The 19,304-nt window shown below is 38.1% G+C and overlaps 1 protein-coding gene across 1 annotated transcript; it reads right to left on the reverse strand.

The window, feature by feature from the left end:
- Positions 1-598: 598 nt before the first annotated feature.
- On the reverse strand, positions 599-17,468 carry EXOC1L (exocyst complex component 1 like). The gene is made up of 3 exons (XM_043905867.1): positions 17,118-17,468; positions 6,701-6,831; positions 599-1,001 (listed from the first exon to the last, which is right to left on the reverse strand). The coding sequence occupies exons 1-3, from the start codon at positions 17,236-17,238 to the stop codon at positions 735-737; spliced, it is 519 nt and encodes a 172-aa protein (XP_043761802.1). The 5' UTR covers positions 17,239-17,468; the 3' UTR covers positions 599-734.
- Between the last annotated feature and the right edge of the window lie 1,836 nt (positions 17,469-19,304).

Here is a 19,304-nt window from a genome sequence, read left to right on the forward strand (position 1 = left end):
CTTTTGCATGTAGATATCTAGTTTTGCCCCAGCACCATTTGTTGAAGAGATTTTTTTTTTCTCCTTTGAGTGAACTTGATACCCTAGTCAAAATTCAGTTGACCGTGGATGTAAGAGTTTTTCTGAACTCTCAATTCTATTCCATTGGCCTAAATATCTGTCCTTATGCCAGTACTATACTGCTTTGATCACTGTACCTTTGTAGCAAGTTTTGAAACTGGGAGAGATAAGTCCTTTAACTTTGTACTTCTTTTTCAAGATTGTTTGGATATGTTGGGCCCCTTGTAACTCCATATGAATTTGAGGATTGACTTTTCCATTTCTGCAAAAAAAAAAAAAAAAAATCATTGGAATTTTTATAGGGATTATACTGATCTGCAGGTTGTTTTGGGTAATATTGACATTTTGACAGTATTAAATCTTCCTATCCATGAACATGGAATGCATTTCTACTTATTTTGGTCTTTCAAGATACTTCTTGATACCCTTTCATAGAATACTAATTTAGGCAAAACCATCTAACTCCTTCCAAAGTTACCAAAGAACACACAGGCAAGAGTCCCAAATATTGAATGACTGCATTAAAGCACATTTCACGGCAATTCTCAAAGCATCACTTTATTTTCATATAAATAATAGTCACCGATAAAGGGAAAAAACAAAATCATGACTATCAATATTTACTTAGGGAACCATTTTCCTAGAACACGGATGAAGGAACATAGGATATGTGTTCAGAGTGGCAGAGGACACAGGGACAGGCACACTAGATTGAAGGCATAGAAGCATATTCTCATAAGGACCAAGCAATCCTTGTTGTTGGAGGACCAAATGGAATCATCATTAATGTAAGTAGAATCAAAGTTCACGATCTGTAAGTCCTTCTTGAGGTATGCATGATTCAGCTTGTTTACAGTCCGAGCAAAGGCATATTTCGAAGCACAACTATATGCTTCCAAACTGTATACTTTCTTGAAGTGCAGATCAAAGAATGGATTGTCCTAGGAGAAAAAGAGAGCCGAGATTTTGTTTGTAGCTAAGAAAGTAGCTAGATTTCCTGGATTCTCTCATATTCTTTTGTATGCTTATTGATTGTAGGATATCAAACATATTTCAAAAATCTAGAAATGAGCTTTCCAAAGCTACCTGGTTCAAACATATTGCTTCTAAAAAGAATAACAATAAGAAAGATCATTTTGAAGCACCTTTGATTTTTCAATATGCAAATAAAGCGTGTGTTAGAATGTGTAGTTATCAAATCTTCCCACGGTAGTGAATTGGAGAGGATGGAGGGGATGGAGAAGAATAAACCCACTTAGCAGACTTCCACAGGGGAGAAAAGGAGAAACCTTTTCTCAACTAGCAAGTTGGTCCTTTTTGCTATTTCAGTGATAGAAGGGGGAAATACAGAATCAGCATTTGGCATACATGCATGCATACTCGCTAAGTCTCTAACTTTCCAGGTGGCGCTACTGGTAAAGAGCTCGCCTGTGAATGCAGGAGACGCAAGAGATGTGGCTCTATCCCTGGGTCAGGAAGATTCTCTGGAGCAGGAAATGGCAGCCCACTGGAGTATTCTTACCTGGAGAATCCCATGGATGGAGAAGCCTGGCAGTCTACAGTCCATAGCATTGCACAGAGTTGAAAACAACTGGAGCAATTTAGCAGACAGACAGCAGGTAGGCAGGTTGCCAACTTGTTGGCTTTGAAGTTAATAGCAAGGAATTACTTTTAAAGTTAATGACAAGGATCATTAAATCATTTGACTGAAACTGACAATTTGTCACTGGCTAATTGGATTGAGTTAGGCTCTGTACTTCTAGTGGAGATGTTTTGGGAAAAAGTAGGCATCAAATACCTGATCTAGGTCTACATGGTAAAATAATAATAATTGCTACTGTTACTAGTAGTAGTAACAACAATGTCTTGCATTTATGAAATGCTTTTTCAATTTACAAAATGTTTTCAAATTAATTATCTGCCTAACTTCTAACTCTCCTTGAGGGCAGAGTTTTTGAATCATTTATCTTCTGTGTTCCTGGTGCTTATCCATGGCCACAATGAAATTCTCAACAAACACGTGTTGAATTGAGCTGAAAGTGAAGTGAAAGTGAAGTTCTCTCAGTCATGTCCAACTCTTTGGGACCCCATACATTCCATGGGATTCTCCAGGCCAGAATACTAGATTGGGTAACCATTCGCTTCTCCAGGGTATCTTCCCAACCCAGGGATTGAACCCAGGTCTTGCACATTGCAGGTGAATTCTTTACTAATTGAGCCACAAGGGAAAAAGGGAAGTGGAGGTAAACATTGTCCTAAATGATAAGGAGGCAGAGAGAGACAAAACCAAACAACAGTATTAATAATTTGTTACTGTATAGTGTGCAAAGTCTATAAACAACTTATATATTGCAATTTTTTTTTTAAATAGGAAAATTCTTGCAGCAGGCAGGAAAAAGAACAAGGGTTTTAAAGTTAGACCACTGTTCTGACTCTGATATAACCACGGGCAAGATCCTTATCAGATTTGGCCTTCCCTTTTAGATAGGGTTGCTATGAAGTTTACATGAGGTTAATCATACAAACTGTGACACTAGAATGGAGCTTAATGAGCTTAATGAATGATAGTTCCTTTTCCCAGATCTGCCGCCAGAGATTATGATACTGGTGGTAATACCACCTTGCTTTGCAATTTTTTAAAAACAAAGCAATATTTAAAGAATGTACAAGAGTGATGTGATTTTAAGCACATTTCCCCAACTCACACCTTGCAAAATGTTTCGTAACTGTCATAATTGCCAGCTGAAAGACACTTGTGCAGAGAATCTCAATGAAAGGAAATCACACCCATTCCATCACCAGATACTAATCACACTTCTTATGTAGTTTCCTCACAGAATCATTTGCTCCTTGTCATGTAGAAAATATGCCTTATGTTTTTGAAATACTTGGAGAGGATTAAGGTTTTCCCTTAGTCTAATAATTGAAGCCTAAGCAGGCATGAACGTAGAATACACGTCTGTCCATCCCTCCCTTGCTTTCCTGCTTCCCTGCTTCCTTCCTTCCTCTCTCCCTCTTCCCCTTTCTCTCTTTCTTTCTTTTGATAGGGCTAAAAGGGAATCTCATAGTTCATTCTGTAATCTCTTGTTTATAATAGATTATAATATAATGTACTGTAATTGTGAATGATAGTTTCCAGAGGGTTAAAGCCCAGGCCACACATGTAGTTATTGGCAGAGCCAAGGTGAGAACCAAGCTCTCAATCAGCCCAGCCCCATTTCTTGCTACATCATCCTCTCTCCTGTTGCACCACAACAGTCTCCAAGTCCCCCATCATTTTTATTTCTGCAATATAAATTGACTTCAGTATCAATTCCACTCCATTTTAAAGCTGACAACTTTCTGGCTTGAAACAGCTCTCTTTAAAACTGTATCATTGCTATTGAGAAAAATATAATAAATGCTGACTCCTGAGGATTCAATTACAAGAGGGAAGAGAACTGGAAATTCCCAGAACAATTGAGATATTTTTACTTCATCCACAGGAAAGAAGTATTTAAAAGAACTACACTTTGGATATTACAGGTTTTCTTCTGACAGTTTAGTATTTTAGGTCCTAAAGAGATGAGAAAACTAGAAATACTCAAATTCTCTTCTGTATCTATCTAGTTCACTATGAAAGGCCATGATCTTCAAATGTGAAAGGGAAGAATCAACAACATAGAGATGAAATTAAGTGCCAGAAAGGTGAGGATAAAATAGAGCAGAGTTAGCTGCTTCCAGTGTATCTGAGTTGACAGGCTTGATTAATACATTCCTGGGCACTGACCAAGCTCGTAGAAAATAATTATGACATCAGTAAATATTTGAGAAATTACAACAAAAGAAGAAAATGGTAAAAAAAAAAAAAAGAAATGGTAATGGTTAATCCCTAAAACTACATATTAATGAAATTGACATTGATTTCTGATAAAATTCAATGCAATACAGAACTTTTGGCAAATATATAAAAGTATAAAGAAGATAATAATTTAAAAATTATAATAATCTTATCACACAGAGATAATTATTGCTAAAGTACTGGTTAGTTTCATATATGGATATACACACATCTATATATTTTGTGTTAAAATTTGAGGTTCAGCTTTCAAGTTTTTGATACTATGATAGATTAAATATGTAAAATAATACTATAGAAAAGTTTTGTATCAGGTGACTTTTACAAAATGTATTAAATGATGAACAATTGTGTTCTGAGGTATTCTTTTGGAAACATGATTTTTAATGGCCGTGTAATGTTCCAGCATATTGACATGCCAAAAATATTTATTTCCTAAAGCGTTGAATGTTTAGGTAGAATGTCTTGCCAGAAAAATGCTATGTGATTACTTAGGAAAGAAAATAATGAAATCCAGCATACTTTCACCAAGAAGTCCTGTCAAATATACCAAATTTTAAAAACAGGATTCCTGGAAGATAACAGCAGATAACATATATTGATTTCAGTAAAGATCTTAAGGGTAAAATTTAGATATTCACACTAGATAAGGCAGAATTAAGTGCATGTGTCCATCTAACTTACCACTTATCATCAGACCCTAGCAAGACCTAATATACCATAAATTCTCAGTGAATGAACAAATATACAAATTTGTATAAATGGTAAACAACAAGTCCAAAGAAGATGAATTAATAGATTTGGAGGTAAAATCTACCTCCATCACTAAAGTAGTTCTTTGACCTTGGGCAAGTCAATTAATCTCTTTATGTCTCATGTTCCTCATCTATAGATCAGGAGTAATGCTAGAATCTAATTCATGGGTTGTGACAATTATATGAAATTAAGTCTAGAAAGAGCTTTTTTGGTCCTTGTCATCTGATAACCATTTACTAAGTGTGAGATGGTAGCATGTAGCAGTACTACTAGTAATGGTAATAATAGTAGTAGTCATGATAACCTATCAGTTACCCAAAAGTATACTTAGGTCTGCCTGCTTCATCATTTTTATTATTGACTTGGGTGAAGTGCTAAATGCTGTTCACACTAAATCTGCACCATACTACTGTGAATGTTAACGAATCAAAATATTAGAAGATTTATAGGTGGGAACAAGAGACCAAACTAAGAGTATGACATTGAACAGGATGAGCTTAAATTCTAATTCATCCAACGATAACAGAAGCATTTGAGTCCCTAATACCTGTTAGGCAGAAGGCTACAATAAAAGATGAAAAGTAAGGGTTGCAGTTTTTTATTCAGAGGGGAGACAGAGTAAGCCAACAACTGCAGTTTGTTGGATTATTTACATCCATAATGCAATGGATTGTAGGGCTGGGGGACATGAGTAGGACTTTACTTCAAGGAGAATCTGAGAATGGGGTGAGGGATGGAGGTGACTGGGACTCTAAGCCCCGAGAGTCAATAGTTAAGTACTTTCACTGTATAAAGTTTTAGGGAGAATGACCAGAGATAAAGGAGCCAGATGATCAAGGGCCTTTATTTACATTTTATCCTATGTACTTAGAGGGTATGGCAGATCAGGTTAAAAGGCAATTCATGCCCAAAAGATCCGAGGGCTCAGTTGAGTGTTTAATAGAAATAAGAATTCAGATCAAAGGAATTATAAACAGGTCACACTAACTCTAAAGTATTGTATTTAATTCTGGAAAAACTGAAGCATTTCAGAGGAGAGAAAATAGCATAGTGGAAGGGGTTGTAGCAACGTTTGTGTGGTCCTGTCATATTATCTTATTTAATCTTCATATGAACATCATTTAAAGAATGAACGGTTACATTTAATCCAGAAAAGAGAAAACGTGAGGGAACCTTATAATTGTCTTTAAATATTGGAAAAGCTGCTATGTGAAAGGAGGGTTTGGTTTGTTCTGATTGTACCAAATGGCAAAACTAGAACTGATGGGTGGATGTCATAGTGAAGCAGATTTTGGTTAAATATAAGTCAGAGGGACTTCTTCCCTGGTGGTCCAGTGGCTAAGACTCCATGCTCCCAATACAGGGGGCCTGGGTTCCATCCCTGGTCAGGGAGCTGGATCCCACATGCTGCAACTAAGACCTGGAACAGCCAAATAAATAAATATAAAGAAATAATAAAACCTAAGTAGGACATGTAAAGATAAAGGACGGCAATTCAGAAGCAGAATGGACTGCTTCATGTGGTAATGAGTGTTCCATCAGTAGAAGTTAAGGAGAGGCTGGGAAAACCACTTTCGAGTAGTCACGAGAGAGATTACACACTTTCTCTACTTTCAATACTGAGGCTGCAGGATTTCCTCGAGTTATCAGTCCTTCTGGAGGATCAAGCGGCTAAACCGGCAGTAAAATATGAAGAAGGTGAGGAAAGGAATTCCCACAACTTGTGGAGGAAGTTGGGATGCGGAGAGAGTGGTGTGAAAGTGTCAGACATTTAAAGTTTCAGAACAGACTAGAAGATTTTGTTTTACCTGTTAAGAAGCACTTGGGAAAGACGCTTTTAAATCTAATAGACAAAATTCAAATTTAAACTCATAGAAACAGAAAAAACAAACCAGTAGATCATCCCAGTAGATTAAATCGCACTCCTTAAGAACAATATGTCATCTTAACACCCAGTATACGTCAAAAATGTATGAAGTAGGATATTGACCGCCAAGATCTCCAGCATGTTGATTCCATAGCTCCCTTACAAAATATAACACTTACTGTATCTGCTTCTTTTCCATCGATCATCTGCAGGTCATTCAAAGACCACTTTTTGGTTACTTCATATTTTTCATCTAAACCTATTCTGTAGTGTTTCACCATAATTATTTTTACTTCTTCATTTTTGGTCACTGTAGGACAGAAAAAGACTTCGTTTACATAGACTCTTGCAAGATAATAAATTATTCACCAAGTCATAGTTTTCTGTATTTCTGTATCTCCTTTTCATATAATGAACTTGAACATACATTATATCTGCACCCTAGTTGTGAACGCTGAGGTATCTGAAGCCTCATGAATGTTCCCTCAGATTTGCTCTCTGTTCTATCAGTGTGTTAACTTTATTTTTGCTACAGTTGTGGTCACATACAGCTGCGGTAATGTCTGCCAGATGGAACACTGAGCTCTATGCTTTCAGCTCTGAGCTTTGTGGTGGAGGATGGGGTTCAACTCAGGGCAGGAAATAAGAGGCTTAGCGTGAGCATACAGTCACTGCCAAAGTGTTTACCAGAACAAGTTGGAGTTTTAATTTATGACAATATAGGAAAATGAGGTCAGGAAAGTAAACCATTCTGCTCACCCAGCAACCAACTGTAGAAGAGAGGGCATGCAAATAATATCATGCACACTTTCTTTTAAAGTTGCTGTGAGATTTTGGATGTAGGACTGCTTGCAACACAGCTTTTACTAACATATTTGTTTTTGTTTGAGGTTTTTAATCTTCTCCAGAGTGTATCTAAACTTCTAGTATTTGAAATGCGCTATTGAGACAAAAACTTTAGTACTATATTTTGAAGTGTATGGGGAAAAGCATTGCTTATTTTATGTGAACAACACAAAGGAAATAATTTTCTGGCCTTAAAATCATTGAGTTTGGTCTCATATGAACACACTAGAAGAATCAGCATTTGATGTTAGAACTCCTGAATTGAAAGTTCTCAATGAGTTATCAAGGGAGTATTTCCTAGGTATCCACAGTTTGCCGGATAGAACTGTTGTGATTGCCAGTGGGGGTAAATGATTGCCTGCCCTCTGGTAACTTATGGTTTTGTTGAAGAGAAAAGGCTAACAGACATGTCATATAAAATATATGTTATGAAGGCACACAATTATATCACAGAGGAGTGGCAGTGGGAATTGACTATCTTAAGCTTTCAAGATGGTTGATGTCACTTGGAGTGTTGCAGGCTGGTTCTGTCTCCTCAGAGTGAGACTGGAATTTGTCTTTGAGGGAGACTGTCTTTTGGTTCTAGAAAGTAGCACTTTGGCATGGCTTCCTAGTTACGAAGATGAAAACAGTGTATTACAATATAGTCACGGTAATAGATCAGCAATTTGGAACAGACTATATGCTCAACAGGAGTTCTTAGAAGAAAGAGGATTGGAAAAGTTAAGGAAAGAATTATGGAAGAGATCGAGTTGGAGATGGAGCTTTTAAATTAGTCCAGTTTCAAAAGACAGGGATGATACTGAAGGCATTTCTAGGAGAAGGACAGTATTACAAACTGAGAGGACAATTGACCCTGAACTTCACCAGGTAGGATTAGAGACAGTGGATTGTATAGACTGATTGGTGTTAGGACATGATGAAGGATAAGGTTAACCAGGTTGTGAAAATGTTCTGCAAAGTGACAGAAACCATTGTGGACTTGTGGTGTTGAGTCCCCCCCTCTGGTGGGAAGGATGGGAGTCTGGCCTGGACACTGGGGGCTCTAGAGTTGGGGCTGGTGAAGAGATTAGTTATCCCCTGAAAGTGCAGGTGATACTGAAATTAAGGCAACCAGTTAAGCTTTGAGTTCACAATGGACCTGAACTCAGTCTCCTAGAGAAGGGAGTCTGAGCAGCTTGATAAATCTAAGGGGGCACTGTGTCAGGATTTCAGTGAAAGGTCATACAGTAACACACATTCAGTAAGTCTCTTTTCTTCTTGAGCAAGAGACTAATACAGTGGCACCTCATTAGAGGAGTATATTTCTGGAATCAGTGATGCCCAAGAACACTGAAGAAGAAAAGAAAGAGGAACTGGAGGTCCATAGAAGAGGCAGTAAATCTTAGTGGGCTCTGGCATTAGACATTCTGGATTCAAATCATGACATCACTTCTTACACTGTGGTCTGAGCATATTACTTAATCATAGAGAGATTAAACCTCAGCTGTCTCATGTTGTAAAGTGGACATCAGAGTGATACAAACTCACAGGCTGTAAAGATTAAAGTATGTAAATGATGTAGGATAGTGTCTAGTTTATAGTAATTGTTTTTGTCTTTGTTTTGTTTCATGAGGTTGTTGGATTCTAGGCATAAGATGTGAGCAGTAAAAATAGAAGTAGCAAATCTAAATAAGATTTTGAATGAGACATTGACAACACTTGATGGAAATAACACTGGATGGAAACCAAAACACAAAAGTGTGGAGGGTGGACTGGTTGGGCAGAATAGTGAGTTTAGTTTTTGACTGTACATCATAAAGTGTCTGGGAGGAGATGGAGATATGTAGATGGGGATAGTTAGGAATGGAGATATACACTTAGGACTTTTCTGTGTAGTCAGTTTTCCAAGACTAGGTTTACAGGGAAAAAAGCAGAGGAAAAAGGTGAGATGGAGTAGAGAAAAAAAAAAAGGTGCCAGCAGAGAGATCTAAGAAGGAGCCATCAAAAAAGAGACAAGCCCAACAGTGTGATGCTACAGAAATGAAAAGGACAGAGAATTTCAAAGATTTGGAGACAATCCCATGAAGTCACTTTGTTGGGTAAAAAGCAGAGTTCAGTCCTGGCACTCAGTCTGACTTGGGGAAGATCATTGATTTCTTCCCTGAGGGCAATTCCTCTATAACGGGGAGCATAGAAGACAGCTTGCAGAAGGCTCCTTCATGGACTGGCTAACCCTGAGTGCCTACTGTGTACCAGTTCCTATGTTATGTAGGCTTTAGAACAAGAAATAGGAAGAGACTAAAGACTATGATTTACAGCACATATTCCAAGAGTTTGGAAGAGGAGGGATTGCATATTTTGAGGACAAAGGAGTGATTGAGGGGCATGTCCTGAGGGGACCTAGAGTGGAAGGTTTTAAGTGGAAGGTTTTAACCCTGAGTAAGAAAACCTTGGAAGGAAAGTTATGACCAACCTAGATAGCATATTAAAAAGCAGAGACATTACTTTGCCAACAAAGGTCCATCTGGTCAAGGCTATGGTTTTTCCAGTGGTCATGTATGGGTGTGAGAGTTGGACTGTGAAGAAAGCTGAGTGCAGAAGAATTGATGCTTTTGAACTGTGGTGTTGGAGAAGACTCTTGAGAGTCCCTTGGACTGCAAGGAGATTCAACCAGTCCATCCTAAAGGAGATAAGTCCTAGGTGTTCATTGGAAGGACTGATGCTGACGCTGAAACTCCAATACTTTGGTCACCTAATGTGAAGAGTTGACTTGTTGGAAAAGACGGTGATGCTGGGAGGGGTTGGGGGCAGGAGAAGAAGGGGACGACAGAGGATGAGATGGCTGGATGGCATCACCGACTTGATGGGCATGAGTTTGAGTAAACTCCAGGAGTTTGTGATGGACAGGGAGGCCTGGCTTGCTGCGATTCATGGGGTCGCAAAGAGTCGGACATGACTGAGCAACTGAACTGAACTGAACTGAAGAAAACTGACTCAAAGTCTGTGAGTCTCCTGAAATTGTATGCAAAACTTGGTGGATTTCTGCTCGTGTGCACTTATCCAACCCTAAAAGAGATCTACTTCCACCGGTCTAGATGTTAGCTTTGGGAAGAGGAAAGGAAGAGAGGAGAAAAGAAGCCATTTGGTTGGTGAGTTGACGTGGAGGCATGGTAGCCTCTGTCATACTTGCTAAGGACAAGCTCTCAGAGGTGTTTGCTTCCACTAGAAGGCAATTTTCTGTCCAGACAAAGGCTCTACCTCAGAATCAAATGATAAAGCTCTTGTTCTGACTAGCTGTCTCACTGGCTGCTTAGGAAGTGGGAGAGGATGGGGATGGGGAGAAATAACTGGATACTGTATATAAATGTCATTTGAAGCAAATTCATGGTCTCATCGACCTGTTAGGATAACCAGCTCATTAACTGCAGACCCACTGATTTGTTTCATTAATTTGATAACTATCTGAGTACCCCTTTTATACAAAGTCCTGGGCTAGGCATTGAAAAAATGTATTCCTCTACAGTACCATTCATGTTCCTACTGAGACTACAGAGTGTGGGGCTTCAGAAAGAAAACACATGACTACTGTCCTGTGAATGAGGAATGAACAGGTCTTATAGGACCATGGGGAAGGGATAGCTGCATCCCACTGGGGGCCTGAGAGAACTTCCTGACAGGTTTTCTGAGTTGTAAAGGGCCGTGGGAGTTAGCAGAATGAATAAAGGGGTACGGGGAGTTCTGAAACGGCATGCACACAGAAGCATAAGAAACTTGAATCTTCTAGTCCTCACAGGCATTTACCATTGTTGGCATGACGTGTAGGGTGAATAGGTGATGGGAAACGGGGAAGGCAGGACCTGGTTCCTGAATGGTCTAGAATGCTAGGCTAAGGAGTTCAAATATTATCCTGAGAGTTATATATGTGGGGAGATTTACAGGGGAGTGTGTTGTCACTAAAGGACTTTAAGTAAACAGTCAAGCTGAACTTTACATTTTAGAAAGTTTTCTTCAGCAGTTGTATAAAGCAGGGATCTAATGCCTGATGATGTGAGGTTGGATCTGATGTCATAATAAGAGAAATAACATGCACAATAAATATAATGTGCTTGAATCATCCCTAAACCATCCCCCTTTTGCTCCGGTCCAGGGAAAAATCGTCTTTCACGAAATGACCCCTGGTGACCAAAAGGCTGGGGACCGCTGCAAGGATGGGTAGAAGGGAGGGAGTGAAGAAAGAGAAAAGAAGGTAGGATCTACTAGTTATCAAGTTTTCTTACATCAGTGATCACTGTCCCACTAACTACAAACTAAGAAAACAGCAATCATGCTTTAAAAGTTAACTTTTTGATACAATGATGCAGCAGAGAGACAGTACGTCCTCCTTGATTTGGCAAAACAATCTCCTCTGTAGTCCAGGAGGTTCCAAGAACTGTCTTAAGCCAAGAGTTGAAGTCTCCTCAGGCTGGAGTGGACCCAACCCCTCATCTCCATGTTGAGCTCTGCTGCCAGCTAAAATTAAGCGGCCATATCCACATTAATGCAGTGGCAAAGTGGCAACTTATCACATGGTCCTAAAACAGAAATGTGTTTGTATAGTTAGAATGTTGCACAGTTGGTTTTGGTGACATCAGATGTATTACTGCCCAATTATGATTTAGTGATAGCTATAGATCCAGGGAAGTTCAGAATGAACCTACGCCAATGTCATTATTTTAGTTAGCATTTTCAGAAATACCATCTTAACCTCATGCCAGCCATCGATTTTCACTTTTAATTTTGTAATAAACATTGTTGTTAATAATTGCCTATATTATCATAGTAAAATAGTCACTCATGGTAAAAGTGTCATTCAGGAGGCTAAGTGGAAAGAAATTGGCCAATGATCCAATATAATTTGGCAGATAAGAGGGGAAAAAGCAGCTTGTAAGTAAGCTGCACAGAAATATTTTAAACATATAAACTACCATCATTTCATAATCCTAGAGTTATATAACTGCTTTCATCATTGAGATTAAGTAATAGGGGGAAATTACCCTGAGATATTAAAGACAAGAAGCCTCACTGAAAATGTTTCAATGTATTAGTTATGTCTTGGGATTGTTGAGAATGTTATTATTGATTTAATCAAAAGGTAGCTTTCAAATAATTTATCTAGAAATGTTTTAATCGGATTGATTTTGGGGTAATCCTGGGTACTACAGATTTAATGTTTGTTCCCTCTAATTCCTATGTTGAGATCTAACCCTCAAGTCAGGTTTATGGTATTAGGAGGTGGGGTCTTTGGGAGGTATTATCAGGATTAACACCCTTGTAAAAAGACCCCAGAGAGCTCTCTTGCCCTTTCTGCCCTGCAAGGTCACAGGGAGGAAACAGTGGTCTATGAGGACAAAGATCCACACTAGACACTGAATCTGCAAGCACCATGATCTTGGATTTCCCAGCCTCCAGGAATATGAGAAATTAATGTTTGTGCTTCATAAAACACCTAGTCTCTAGTATTTTGTTTATTTTTCCTGTTAACATTCTTATTTGACATTTATTGTTAATATCATAAATGATTTGACAAAATTATTCAATTCTCTGATGCACAGAGAAGTTCTTTTTTGGCATCAAAATGTAGTATGTATGGAGAATTTATGTACACTATTTTCATAATTCTAGCAAATACTGTTTATTTTCAAATTAATTATCTACGGAGAATATTTTTCAAAATATATGTGAATACTGAAAAAATAATCTGTATTGCAATATGTATATAATTTATTTATAAATTATATAACATAAATATATATCTATGTATTTACTGTCTATTTTATTTTTATTGTAAATATTTATTTACAGTATATACTATATTTCTACATCTCAGCATATGTTTTCACAATACATTTTTTCTATATATTTTAACAATATAACCCTACCTTTTATTTATTTGGAATATAATTTATCAAGTTTGCTTTTTTGCTAGTTAGGCTTTAAGAAGAGAGTATTAGCTCCCGCTCTGTGAGGACCTAGAGGGGCGGGATGAGGGGCGGGAGGGAGGGTCACAAGGGAGGGGATACATGTATCCTTACGGCTGACTCACATCATTTACAGCAGAAACCAACACAACATTGTAAAGTAATTATCCTCTAATTAAAAATAGATTTTTTAAAAAGAGAGAACACTATGTGCGAATGTTGTTTAATTGTTGTGTTCAATTCTTTTGTGACCCTGTGAACTGTAGCCTGCCAGGCTTGTCTGTCCATGGATTTTCCCAAGAATACTGGAGGGAGTTGCCATTTCCTCCTTCAGGGGATCTTCCCAACCCAGGGATCGAACCCATCTTCTACATTTGCAGGTGGGTCCTATAGCACTGAGCCACCAGGAAAGCCCATGTGCAAATGTAGGTGTTATTGAATATTAACTGAATATTAAATTGAATAAGTAATAGTGTTGCCCCCTATTTCATAGCTGGCAGGTGGGTAAAGTTGAGTCATTTCACTCCAGCTCCGTCTGACTCCTAGCATTCCAAGGTCTAGCCCACCATGCGATGCTACTTCCCATCCAATTATGGCTAATGCTTTCTATGCAATTTCAAGTCTTTCAGAATTTCCTTAATTCATTTGCATTCTCATCATTGCACAAGTGACCTGTCTCTTTTTGTTCCCGTACATAATAGAGCCCCTCCCTCCTTCATAAGAAGATGCTGCTTTTAACTCCAAGGATAATGACATTCTGAGTTAGGTGAAGGCAATTCCAAGGGAAAATGACCATGCAAACCCTGAGGTGCCATGAAATTCCCAAGGTAAGTACTAGCAAACTGCAGAGAGGGAGATGGAATTTGTAATGTTTATTTTTTGACCTTGACGAAGTCAAGTATCCAGGTAACAGTAAATTGCAATCACCTGGTTGGGAGACCCCTGCAAAAGACAGACTCAGATCAGATAAACAGAAAGTGTAACTTATTTAAACTTATCTTCTTTTTTTTTTTGACAATAGTAAAATTTTTGTTTTTATTATAGAAACATATTCAAATCATTGTACTGATTCTTGAAACGTCATTAATGAATATCATAACTACATATTTTCTGCTTTCTAATTTGTTTCCTGACTTTTCATGTAGTACAAGAGGGATGTGAATGAGTTACTTTTCCATGTCTTATGATTGTGCTATACAGAATAATGTGACTGTCTATAATATATGTAAAACACAAAGGTTTTCTCTTTGTATTATACTGTACTTGTTTCAATAGCCTTTGCTTCAGGTTTAGTGCAATAGAAATATTTGAATGGAATCAGATAAAATAGTACTGAACTAATTTCTTTATCTATTCTATACCATAAGATCTCTTTTAAGGTCTTCAGTTCAGTTCAGTCGCTCAGTCGTGTCCGACTCTTTGCAACCCCATGAACCACAGTACGCCAGGCCTCCCTGTCCATCACCAACTCCCGGAGTCTCCCAAACCCATGTCCATTGAGTTGGTGATGCCATCCAACCATCTCATCCTCTGTTGTCCCCTTCTCCTCCTGCCTAAACTTATTTTCTTTAATCTGAGAAATGTATAGTGGGATTTAATGACTCTAGACTCTTGGCTCTCACAAATTTAGAACTGCTGGCTTAGAGGCTATAAGGAGGAAATCATAACTATGTGTCTCTCTACTCCCAGAAGGTGGCCAACTTTCAAAATCTGGAGTTATCTGCCTCCACAATTGAGATATAGCCTGTTTGATTCCTCTCAATGGAGATATTTTCTGAGTAAAGCACAGCCAAAGGTTTAGAACTAGCAAGCATCACTCTGACTTTATTTTAAATTACTGTTCTGTCTAAATGCATTTGAGATGGTCATAAAGAGATGCTACATTGGGGAAAGTGCTCTCAAGTTGATGGATGTGATACAGAGGAGAGTCATGAAACTGGTGAATGAAAATGAATTTTAATGTTAATTTTTACCTGGAATAGCACAATACCATCTCCTCTTCCTCACCTCTGAGACAATCTTGTTTTTCCCTTACTTCTTACATAAGAGAATCATTGAATTTTACTAATGAAAATGATCATTTACTTTATTTGATCATTTTCCAGGTGAAAACTGTGACCCCTAAAGAGGTTTCCTTCACACATGTTAACAATGCCAACACCTTTTAACCAATCTTGATTAAAAGGATTCATGTCATTTATGAAAAAAGACAGCAGGTGACCCCAGCCCACGGTGTCTTTCTCAGAACTTGAGGGTATTGGGGGAAAAAAATTACATCCATTTCCAAAAATTTAATTCTAGGATTGTTTTTTTTTTCCATGCCAGATAGAACAAGTTTAGCTAATTATATTATTGGAGGGGGGCATTAAGATACATCTAGTAAATTAGATTTAAATAATTCCTGGTAAATACATAAACATTATTATGATTGCTTTATTTTCATAAGATTTAAAACAATGTGTGTATATACAAATGTTATGTGATGAGTAATTAGCTTCATAAAGGATTACAATAGGAATAAAATTAACTATTAAATTTTAATGTTGGAATAAGCATTTTTTCTAATACATTAAGTCAAAATATTTTAAGATATAGTGATCTGATGGTTTGAATATAATGCAGTTTCTAAAATTTTTTCATTTGATCTTTTTCCATAATTTGACTTTCTTTTTCCTGGACTGAGGAAGTTTTGTACCTTGCTGATATGCCAAGCCTCACACTTTTTATTTGGCAAAATATACTAGGTAAAGTATAAGATAAATCTTATTATTCTTAAGTAAATATTAGTATACCTGTTAGGAATTACAGGATTTTAAAGAGTTCTTAGCACTTTCTTTAAAGTTGTTCTACTTCTGTTATAGTACTCTCTCTTCACAACTTTTGCAAGTTCTTTTAAGCAAAGTATCAGGAAGGGAAGTATAATAGACTTTCTGAAAAGGTTGAACTGTGTGCCTTAAAAAGCAAAGTGTACAATGAAAGTTAGATTTTCTAACCTCTTTCCTTAAGCCCCTGAAAACTATTAAAAATCATGGATTATAAAAAGAAAATGCTGTATATTAGATTCAATAGTGGCACAAACATTTCTAAGTTCAGCACAATAATTACAGGTTAGGTAAATCATAATTAAGTGAAAAAGTTTATACCTACCTTTGGACAATTTTCATGAATGTTTAAAACATGAGGAAAAATATTTTAGTTGAATAGTTTAGAGAACATTTCCTTAAAGTTCCATCTTCATGAACTAATTTCTACTATTAAAACATTGTTTCGGTGAGCATACTATGAGAAAGAATTTTTAAAAGATCATTTCTCTTTTCAAAATAAGCCACCAGGAAGTCTAAATAAACCTCAGAAGGAAATCTTAGGTCTTTTTTTTCTTTCCCAGCATGAAAAGAGAGAACGCTAGTTTTCCAGACTGGTTGGAAATAGAGCCGTATAACTCAGTTATCCAATATGTTTAAAAATATACAGAGAGCTTTCTGTTGAATTTTTAAAAATGAGCTCATACACAAATAAAACTGTTTGCCATGCAAGTGATTTGAATAAAAGATTGGAGACTAATCAGATCGGAAAAAGCACATGCCCAGTTTCATTTCTGAACAATTAACCAAAATATTAATACAATACATTTTGTCTTCCATTTTAGCACTTACAAAAATGCTGTAAAATCCAAATTCTTTATCTTGGCATAGTTAAATTCTATCACAAGAAGATACATGCGTAAAAAGTAAACACCCCCAAATGCCCCTCTGTCACCTAAGCCTCTCAGGGTTATTTACGTTTTGAAATGATAGCAGAAAGAGCAGATTACCTGATACACAGAGGTAATACCTGTCCTGGACCGAGAACTCTATTTCAATAAACTCGCACAGATTCTGTGAGAGTGGCTTAAACAGTTTCTTCTCCAAGTCCTCCTTTACCAATGATGACATCTCCTCGAGTTCCACTTGGCCTGAGGTCTTGGCTCCAGCTCACTGTCTTTTCTCCTGCTGCTGCCTAGATTTCTTATTTTGGTTTGCAGCTCCTGGGTGAGTCCTGCCCACCTCCCAGCCCTCACTCTCAACTTCTCGCTCCTGGCCAGACCCGGGCTCTTGAGAGCACGCAGCGCGGGCAGACCCCTCACTGCGGTATCTGCCCAGTGGCGGCGGCGGCAGCAGGAGCCGCACCAGCCCCACCGTCACTTTCCAGCCTCCAGGCTCAAGGAGGCTGCTCTCTGGAGCTCTCCTGCGGTTTGTTGATGGGCAACATATTTATGAACACCAGCAGATACACTTGTGGAGTCCCCTGGTCTCCCTAGCCTAGTAACCCTTTTCCCCTGCACACGGCTCTGCAGGGGAAGACCACTCCTTCAGTGTGATTCCATTATATAAATCAGCTGTCTGGCTCTATTGATTGGGATCATCTTCCATTAAGAACTTTGCTATCATCCGTGAGAGAAAAAGCCTCTGTGCTCGCTCCTGACACTTCCAACAAGTCTTTTCCCTCCTCTCTTTCCCCTTCTGCAATTCACCCAGACCTTTGTTTCAGGAGAGTCACCATCAATTCCTGGGTCCAAATTATTTTTAAAATGGGCTCCCTGTAACACTATTCATTTCATTACTCCCAAAGAAGAATTCCCTAGGTGCCTATTGGGGCAAAACATGGTATCTTGGGAGGCTGAAAGTCCTATCCTTGAGAAGCTTGTAATTTAATAAGAGGTGAGCACACCAAATAATTGTCATAAATATGTAAAAGTGATAAATGGTGCAAGAGGAAAGGGAATATAGAAAAGATATTTTTACCTGGAGAATATCAGAGACTGCTATGGGTAGAAGATCTGGAGAGGGAAGTATTTAAATGGAGGAACATATTCTGTGGGAAGAATGTTGTGAAGCTGTGTCCATGTAGATACAACCTAGTGGGGACACAGGGAGGTGAATTACTCAGAAGGAAAGACTTCCTTGCCTATTCGACTCATAGCTTAAGGAACTTTTGTGTTAACTGAGGAACTGTAGCTTGGATTCTAAAAGACCCACAAGAGTGGACCCTAATTTCGAAGTCTATGAACTGTCCAGATCTATTTTATTCTTATGATTCATTTTCATAGACCAAGGAGCTCTTTTTCTTTTAATTTTCAGTTGTGGACTCTTGCTTCAATCACTTCCCAACACAGTCATTAAAATTTTTACATTCTCTTGCAACCACAGAATTATTTATCTGCTGAAGACATCAGGGAGTAAGTGCCTATCTGTCCATAAGGAACAGGATCACAGTGTTCACATGATATCAGGGCTTTCCCCTTTGGCACATTATAGGAGGGTAGGTCTCCACAGAGTTCAGGGCTAAGGTAACGCATTGGTGTCTGGAACTACAGGCCTGAACTAGTGGGGGGAATACTGACGAAAGTTCTGCTCTTCTCAGGGCTGCTCTGTGGGTGCCTGAGGAGGTCGCGGTAAACACCATGGATACAGGCTGGGCCCTAAGTCTGTCTTCATCAGATTCAGGTCCTAACGCCCTTTTGCTTCAGCAAAATGTCACGGTTTTGTCCATCCTCATACAAGTAGGTCTTGGAGTAGCCTTCAGGAGAGGAGGCAAAATACTGTTAATTGGCAGGAATAAATGTCAGACTCTGTGTGTTGGCTTTTGCAATATATGTCATTTAACCTTTCAAGAAAGCTAAGAGAGAGGTGTGATTGTCCCCATGTCTTCCTCTTAGGAAGCAGAGTGCTCTGTGGAAGCATGGTAGCCCTCCTCAAAGCTTGATGAGGAAGGTGATGCATCTCTGTCTCATACTTATTTATTGCTTCTATCTTTGGTAAGAATATCTTTAGTAGTAAAATGTTATTGCAACTAAGTCTGCATTCATATACCCTGAACTTGATACCTTTCTGTGTGTGATTATATACCAGATTGGAAAGTGCCCATCTTTTATGTTATATTTCTTAAACTTTTATTTGAAGGAATGAGGACCATGTTGGTACTAAAATATTTAACTTTTTTACACACAAAAATTCTATTG

The sequence above is a fragment of the Cervus elaphus genome, chromosome 6 (genome assembly GCF_910594005.1).
Source record: "Cervus elaphus chromosome 6, mCerEla1.1, whole genome shotgun sequence".
In the NCBI taxonomy this organism is placed as follows: Eukaryota; Metazoa; Chordata; class Mammalia; order Artiodactyla; family Cervidae; genus Cervus; species Cervus elaphus.